This window comes from Belonocnema kinseyi, chromosome 10 (genome assembly GCF_010883055.1).
Source record: "Belonocnema kinseyi isolate 2016_QV_RU_SX_M_011 chromosome 10, B_treatae_v1, whole genome shotgun sequence".
Lineage (NCBI taxonomy): Eukaryota > Metazoa > Arthropoda > Insecta > Hymenoptera > Cynipidae > Belonocnema > Belonocnema kinseyi.
The window spans coordinates 78,528,009-78,536,839 of record NC_046666.1 but is presented as its reverse complement, the minus strand read 5'-3'; the positions used below and the strand labels follow the sequence as shown (position 1 = coordinate 78,536,839).

Genomic DNA, 8,831 nt, shown 5'->3' with positions numbered 1-8,831 from the left:
ATCAACCTTTCAGTTTATCCTGAATAAATCATTACTTTGTTTATCCACGAATAAGCGTTACCTCAACCAACATTATTTCACCCTCTAACCTTCCACAAATTTGTTTCTAAATTTAACAATGATGAAGTTGTAATTCTCTTTTCACAATAATTTCAATAAATTATTCTGTGCAAGGAATTATCAGATTTACACTGATAGAGTCAGTGCCATTTACTTTATGCAGTGCACATGCTAATGGCTGCAGGGAGTGCACGTGTCAGAAACCAATTCAACAATCCGCTCATATCTACTCGCAATAAAACGTGAGTGATAGATTTTGTGAATTAGAGATTGATATAAGGTGAATGTGAAATTTGATAACCAAAAGATTGTAAGTTATTAATTTTTTGACTTTCACCGATAACGAGACTTTATAAACTTCAATTGAAAGAAAAAAGTCAGTTTTTAATATGTGAAATATATAAATAAATGTTCAACATGCAGGTGTGGTGTGATGAAAATATGTAAAAAAATAATGTTGAACATAATCAATTAAAATGCCTGAAAATAAGTAGCCTATTATAGATAAAAGTAGACTACGTATGCTATGATTTTCTTAGAAATGGTCAATTTAATTATTTGTTAGTAAATAATTTAAGCTATTTGAATTTTTTTTTGTACTTTTAATGAATTGTTTTCTATCGGAAGTCGGAACTATTGTGCCTGAATCGGATAATGTTCATTCATAATCGCTGCTCAAAAATTGATATTAGAAAAAAATACGTTGCTCACTAAAAAAGTCATATTCTCATCAAATTGTCAGCCTAAGCAATGCGTGAAAATCCGGATTTCCAGTGACAGATACGTAATTCAGAATTCATCAAAACCAATTCAAACGCAAGTAAATGGATTTTTGTTTCATAGGAGGCTATATAACTGCAAAGAGTTATTTTATTTGAAGTAACTTTAACCTCTAATTTATTTGTTTAAACAATGCTGATTAACTGTGACACTCTAACTATTTATATCATGAAACTTTATAGACTGAATCTATACTGCTGATAAAACCATACATAAATACGCTGACAACTTCAGAAATACATACCATAATGTGTTCAGGATTTTCTTCTGTCTCTGGTTCGTCTTATTTTTACTTTCCTGTTTATTTCTTCAGTTATCACTTCAATTGTAAATTATATTAAAATTTGAACATTTTAGGAACAACTTTGGCAGCATACATGGGATTTGGCGCAGAACCTTCCAATTTGATCACCGCCACTCTCATGGCTGCACCAGCAGCACTTGCTTTTTCAAAATTATTTTATCCAGAAACGGAGAAAAGCTTAACCACAGTTAAAGAGTTCCCACCTTATAAATCGTGAGTTACAACAATAAGTTTAAAAATCAATGCAATAAAATATATACTCCGCATTTTTATTCATCCTAATAAATAAAATGATTCCTTGGAAAACTGAGTTCTGCACATTTTTTAGGGAAGATTCAAGTCTCTTAGATGCTGGTATCAAGGGAGCACTTAATGGAATACCTATCGTTCTTGGTATAACAGCTAACATAATTGCATTCACTTCTTTTGTTGCATTTTTAAATGCATTACTTTCTTGGTTCGGTGGTCTTGTTGGATACAATGAATTGACCTTCGAGGTACTTATATATTAAACAATTTTTAAAGGTAAAAATTTTATTTAAAAAATGCATTCATTTTCTTAATAACAATTTGTTTCAGTATATTCTTTCGAAAAGTTTCATGCCGGTTAGTTGGATCATGGGTGTTCCATGGGACAATTGCGATGACGTTGGTCACTTAATAGGCCTAAAAGTGTCTGTAAATGAATTCGTAGCCTATCAAAAACTAGGAGAATACAAATTTGAAGGAAGATTGTCCCCCAGGACAGAAGCTATTGCCACTTTTGCAATTTGTGGTTTTTCTAATCCTGCTGCTTTGGGAATATTTGCAGGTGCTCTTGCAACTATTATTCCAGAAAAAAAGACACAAGTTGCTGAAGTTGCAATAAGAGCTGCAATAGCTGGAAGCATCGTCTGCTTCCTTACTGCATGCACTGCTGGTTTGTATTAACAATTTTTAAATTCCTTAAATACTCTATAGTCGGCTGGGTCGAAGAACAAAAATAAGGAAATAAAAAATAAATCTGGCACTGGAAACTTTCAATTTGCGTTCCTTGTAATTTCTGTAAGGCTGGAAGTAGATCGCTAACATTATTTTTTTTACTAGATAATACGCTCAACTTTAAAAAATCATGTAAGATTTCAATCTTTTTAGTTTTTCTAAACCCAAATCTCATTTTGATAAATTACGAAAAAGACAATAATATATAATAACAATAATTTTAAAAGCTTTGAATGCTACGATAAATCCATAAAAATCAAATGAATATGCTCAGATATTAATTGAGAGACTGGCCATTTTAATTTCTTATAAATCTTCTCATTTTTTCCGTAAGTTTTGAGTGCCAAGAAAATTAAAAATAATAAAAGTCCACGCATTTTCAATATCTGAACTAAATGCTGGCATATTTTTATTTTCACTCATGGACATGTTCAAAAGATTTTTTTATGATAGCTTGCAAATCCTAAAAACATTCTTTTAGTTTTTCCAAGTTCATAAAAATGAGACTTTGTCCTAGAAAGTTAAAATGTTGAATTTTTGAAGATTTTTAAAAGTTCCGCATATCATCTAGAATAATGAAAAAACTTAATAATTGCGATTTCTGCAAAAATCTAAGAAATACGAATGTTTAATTCTTCACTTAATTCAGTGTCTATTCATTTTAATTGCTGACATCTTTGTTTTTAATTTTTAAGTGCAATTAAGTTCCTACATACTGAACAAATTTTTTAGGATAGTTTGCAAAAATTAAAAAATTATTTAAGTTCTTTGAGGTTTATAAAAATGGGACGTCCTAGAAAAACTGAAAATACTTTAATTCCAGAAGACTTTTAAAAATGAGCATATTATGTCAATTATGAAACAAATGATTATGAGCGATTTTTGCAAAACACTGAGAATCACACATTTTTGCAAAACACTGTAACTTACAAATTCAGCGTGACCGCAAACATTTTTCACGATCAATGAAATTAAAAAGTTTAAACTCTAAAGCTAAACATTTTTTCATTTAAAGTAATAAAACCTGAGCTGCAATTAATGCACTTAAAATGAAAGTCTTGAATCTGCAACTTTTAAAATCAAAGTTAAAAAGTTTTTCAATAAAAACAATAATTTATACGTATGAAATGACAGCTACTAACACTTTTCAACTTAGAAATTTTAAATTAAATGCAGTTTAACTTCCAAATACAATTTTTCTAACTTTTATAAATGGTAGAGTTTAAAGATTCAGATTTAGTTCCAAAAATATAAATCCAAGTTATCATTTTCAATGCTCTAAATTAAAGAATCAACCAATTAATTAAAAACATTTCAAAACTGAACGATTACTTTTTTTCATAAACTAAAGATTTCTTAAATTGAAAGTTAAAACTTTATTTCAATTTCTTGAGAAATCTATATGTTGTTTTATGTTTATTCAAATTTTAAATTATTTTTGAAATTTTTTCAGAACTTCTAAACAGCTTTTAAAATAATTCGCGATTTTCCTATAATTGAACAAAAATCTTGGCCGATAAAAAAAACTTCCTGAAAATCCTCCACATTTAATTTTCAATTTTTTGTAAATATTTAAAAGTATTCTCTTAAAATGATGTTTTCAGAATAAGAAATCATTTTCATATTTACTATAGGAATCTTAAGGAAATGTTTTTATTCTTGTAAAATCTTTCATAATCATACTTCTAAATTTTTTATTCGAAATCTGCAGAAATCTATATTTTGTTTTAACTCGATTTTTTCCTAAGAATAATAGGTGTTCAATTGTTATTTACACATCAAAATTCAATAATTTAACATACAAATTAATTTTTTTTTTTAATTGTAACGCTCAAAGTTTTTTTTATCTTGTTTAGTTTTAAATATTTGATTTATAATTACTGATTCTAAACTAAAAGTCAGATATTTTCAAATTTTAAGTAACGGTTATTTTTTTAATTAAAAAATTTCAAATTGAATGATTTGAATATGAAATATTTTAAACTGAAACAATATTTAAAATGTAATAAAAGCCTTTCATTTTAAACAAATTATTTTGAAGTTATTTTAAATTGAAAATATTTCGTGAAGTTTCAATCGGGCGTTTTCATTTATTTAACTAATAACACATTCCAATTGAAACAGTTTAATTTTTTACGTTAAAATCTGGAAATTCTAAAATTGTGCACGGATTCCGAATCATCTTGTGAAATAAAATATTATTCAATTTTTAACCCTTAAAGTACAGTTCAATTTGAAAAATCATTCGTTAATTTATATTCGCCTTTGCTTCTCACATAGAAAAGCCATCTCTTTAATAATTTTTAGCAATTGAGGAAGTGTGCGATTTGGACAATCCATAAAGAAAAAATATAATCCCAGTGGGCACCGGGACGTCCTAAAGACGTCCCTAGAATGTACCTCTATGTCATACGATTTGACGTCTTTAAGATATCCTCTGGATCTTTTCATGTCTCTAAAAGGTTCTCAGGACGTCCTTAAGACGTCCGCCGAAAGACGTATAGGACAAGTTTAAGACTTGCGTGCTCACTGGAATGTGCCGTGATTCAGGTTAGGTTGAATTGTTATGATAGTTGGCGGTAAAAATGTTTGAATTTTGGAAGTTCGTTAAAGTGTGTTTTTCAGAGATGTCAAGAAAATATTTTTGCACTTTGAGAAAACAAAAATCATCAAAGACTGTGATTTAAAATATTCTTAAGTCTCCTGACAATCCTTAAAATCTTTGAATTTTTGCAAATAATTGAAAATCCTTTTTAAAAACTTTTAAACTAATTGCTTAACATTCTATAAAGTAACTAAAACTTGTAGAAATATTTTTAAATTCTTTAAAAATAAACTTTAATATCCCGTTAAGTCCCTAGTTATTCCTCAAAATCACCTGAACTCTTAGAAATTCTGTAAGATTTCTTGATCCTCCGAATTTAAAAAAAAAAATCTCTAACTTCTTTACAATCATTTAAATTCATTCAAAGTTTCTCGAAATTGACTGAAATTAATTCAAATCGATTAAAATCCTTGAAATTCCTTGAAATCACTTGAATTCTTAAAAATCTCGTAAGATTTCTTTAAAATCCTTGAAACCCTCGGAATTGTTTTGAACTCCTTTCAACTTCTTTGAAATAATTTTAAATATTGTAAAATTTACTAAAATTAATTCAAATCTTTTAAATCCAAAATCCTTTAAATTTTCTTAGGTTCCTTAAAATCTCTTAAAATTTATTACATCAGCTGTTTTAATAATTTTCAATAACTCGCTTGACTTTCTTTAAAATCACGTAAACTGTCGTAAAATATTATAAAATCGCTTACAAATCCTTAAAAACTTTTAGATTCTTTAAAAAATCTTTAAAATTCCTTCAAAATCATTCAATTTTTCTGCATTCTTTAAAAATCCCTTCCAAATTGTTTGAAATCGTTAAAAATCTTTCGAGAAATCCTAAGATCACCTAAAGTCCTTTAAAATCTTTTAGTCTCTTTGATATAACCTTATTTTACATGAAACTATTTAAAATCACTAATTATCAAAAAGTATAATGACATAAGTCGCCGGCAATTGAGGTTATAACCTCAATTACGGCAAATTATAATTTTTCGTGATGGTTTGCCTAATCGCACATTTTCCAAATTACCAACAATAATGAAATAAATGCCTTTTCTTTCTTAAAAGAAAAATTATATCACGATTTCTTACTGAATTTCGCCGAAATTAATTAATTTTAGTCTAACTCCTATCTCTAAAAAACGCTTTGCAGTCCACCAAGTGGTATAGCCTTACAGATTTTGATGTTACCGGCCGAGCGTGACGTAATATCAGAATACTCAATATATTTTTACATGAAACGATTCCAAGGATTTTCAACTTTTCCAGGCATGCTGATGGACTAAAGTTACTTTTCTTCATCCGCAAACAGGACAAGATTATAAGAAACCCATATTCTACATGATAACGTAATTTCATATATTTTTACAAATTTCTTTAAATCTTAACTCGATTATCACACAAGCAGAAGAGATTTTATAAAACGGAAGTCACTATAAATACATCCACTCATTAATAAACTAAAACACATTGTAAAATTGCGATACTTACATCCTAATAGATATTTGCTTCGTTCATTATTTTTAAAAGTGACTCAAAGTATTATTAAATAAAAACTGTTACTATAAGATGAAATAATTGTAAACTTAGATAAGTAGGTGATCGTGAAAAATAATAATAAATTGTGATTAAATGACACTGGCATCACGTGATTATACTCAAATTTACGTATTATCATTCGTGGAATGTATATGTGCACCACAGAAAAATTGACCATGTGCCGATTAAAAATTAAATTGAGCTTACTTTCCTCCTTCATTATGGAAGTGCATGAAGTTCGTGAATTTCATAGAGACTGTGAGTTCGTTTAAATACGATGGTGGTTACTTCCAACATTTTTGGGAGAACTTCCAGATTGCGTTCGACCTGGTTGCCACAAACCTAAATAAAATGTATGTTAAAAATTTTAAATTTTGATTAAAATATTATTATAATGATAGACTTATTATTTTGAATTCACATGCATTTTTTTGAATTGACATTGAATTCTTTTAAAGTCTTTTAAGTTGCTTGAATTCACTGGACCGCCTTTATTTAAAATCGGACATGCTCAAGTCACAAAATCATTCCCTCTTGAAATAGGTTATTTTCCAATTTAAATTGATCTTACCGACTTTTTTTACAAATATATTAGTATTTAACATTTTTAAACTGAAAACGGGGATTTATTTAAATATAATATAAATAGCTATAGCCTTCTTTCTTATTCTAAAAGAATTTTTCGTCCTCTTTCGAAATCCAATAGAAAAATTTAAAGAAGTTCAAAATTAACAAATTGGGAGATAAGTCTTAATAAAATAAAAATAAAATAAGAAATAAAAGAGAAAATTTATTTGTCAGAAAAACAAAAGTTCAAATTTTTTGCCCAAAAACCTCACAAAATACGAAAAAAATTAACGGAATAGAACTGTTTCTCTACAAGTTTTAGAAAAATGCTTCCTGATACTTTTTTCTATCTCGCGTTATTTTCCAAATTTTTACTCAAGTAGTATAAATTCTTCTAAGACTTACTTTTTTCTCAATCATATAATTTCATGGTGCAGTGAAAAGTGAAAAATGACTTGTATTAGCAGTTTTAAAAACGTGCTGGTGGAAGAGTAATGAAGTAACTTAAAAAAACCTTCCGAAATAAATAGTAATTTTAAATGGGAAACGTTAAAAATGAAAAAATGTGGACTCCCGAACGTTAAAACTTAAACAATTGCGAACTTCATTTAAACTGAAACCAAATTTAGTGAACAAAAAATGTGATATTAAAACTTTTTTAATATCAAACCCTTCAAAATTTGAATTATTTGAAGTGAATTTAAATCGCTTAAAAATTGATAATTTTTAAATTGCTAATAATACTTTCCAAACTCGAACAAATTCAATTTTAATTGCAAAATTAAAACCTATAAAAGAGAAAAATTAAAAATGTAGGGTTTATCATGAAAATTCAGAACTCTGAAATTGTAACCACTTAAAATTATCGAAATTGCCCATTTACCGATGTATCGATTTCAGAGCGTTTAATTTAATTTTTTTATCTTAAAGTCAATTTTTAACTTCTTAATTTTAAATCTTTCTTTAGAATTATTATTCATTTGTTGAAATCTTCAAATACAAATCAGACAATTTAAAAACCTTAGGTTGAAAATTAAAAATGAAAATAAAGAATACGAAAAAATATGGCTGTGGTATTTCATTTTTTGAAATTTTAAGCTTTTCAATTCGAAATTGGTTCTTATGTACATTTAAAATGATTAAATTCAAAATATCAAGGCCTTAAAAATGAAATTTTTAAAGGCTTAATAGCGGATCATATTATGATCAATTACGAAAATCGAAAAGCATCAGCAAACCATTTTGCACAAAATCGATTGACTTTGAACCCTATAAATAGGATAAGGAAATTTTTGTACTTGAGAAAGACAAATGCAGAGATGCATTTTATTACACACCAGCAGTAATTTCAGGCGCGTAGATGGCGCGTTCATGTCTCTGGATTTTTATTTCCTAACATGAAAAATATGCAAATTTTAAAATCAATTATAAAACCAATTTTTAACGTTTTAATTGTTCAAAATAATAATAATTTTGAATTGAAAGCCTCTGAAATTAAAGAAAAATTATTGAACGAATTTGAACAATTTTAAGGAAAAGTGGAATTAAATTATAAAATTGATAAATCAAAGCCCTCAAAAGTAAACAATTTTATTTTGAATTGAAGAATCACGAAATTCAATAATTTCATATTAGAAATGTAGAAAATAGGACAATAAAAAACCCTTAGGAATTGCATATTTTAAGACTAGGTCATTTAAAATTCAAAGCGATTAAGATTTGACAATTTAATATTGAAAACTACATTGAATTTTTGAAAGTCAAAGCTTCTGAAATTCTAGAGCTTTAAATTGTTATTACATAAAGAAATGATAATTTGACATTAAAGCTGATTAGAAAAATTTAAAAAAAAATCAAAGAATAAATTGAATTATATTAAACAATTTTTCAAACTATATATTACGAGGGTAGTTCAATACGTCCTTAGAATGAAGTATAAAAACAATTTTTTTTGGGTAAATTTTTTTTTATTTTTCAACATAATCTCCTTGGAGCTCTATA

The 8,831-nt window shown here is 27.3% G+C and overlaps 2 protein-coding genes across 5 annotated transcripts in view; one reads left to right on the top strand and one right to left on the bottom strand.

Moving 5' to 3' along the window:
* The first annotated feature begins 889 nt into the window (after positions 1 to 889).
* Positions 890 to 8,831, top strand: part of LOC117182086 (solute carrier family 28 member 3-like) — a 10,148-nt gene continuing 2,206 nt past the window's right edge. Inside the window, exons 1-5 of one of the 3 annotated variants that reach the window (XR_004468265.1) lie at positions 894 to 1,116; positions 1,198 to 1,357; positions 1,473 to 1,641; positions 1,724 to 2,063; positions 5,994 to 6,073. Coding sequence is in view for 2 of the 3 variants with exons in the window: in XM_033375112.1 (XP_033231003.1) it covers positions 1,089 to 1,116; positions 1,198 to 1,357; positions 1,473 to 1,641; positions 1,724 to 2,063; positions 5,994 to 6,010 (714 nt within the window). In the remaining variant the exon portion in view is untranslated. Of the gene's footprint in view, positions 1,117 to 1,197; positions 1,358 to 1,472; positions 1,642 to 1,723; positions 2,064 to 5,993; positions 6,112 to 8,831 lie in introns of those variants that run through there. The other 2 variants (XM_033375112.1, XM_033375111.1) reach the window with 2 other exon arrangements.
* The window catches only part of LOC117182088 (ceramide-1-phosphate transfer protein), a 7,698-nt gene continuing 4,926 nt past the window's right edge, over positions 6,060 to 8,831 (bottom strand). For both annotated transcript variants that reach the window (XM_033375113.1, XM_033375114.1), the window contains exon 4: positions 6,060 to 6,605. In XM_033375113.1, the coding sequence (XP_033231004.1) occupies positions 6,483 to 6,605 (123 nt within the window). In that variant the 3' untranslated portion in view covers positions 6,060 to 6,482. The remainder of the gene's footprint in view (positions 6,606 to 8,831) is intronic.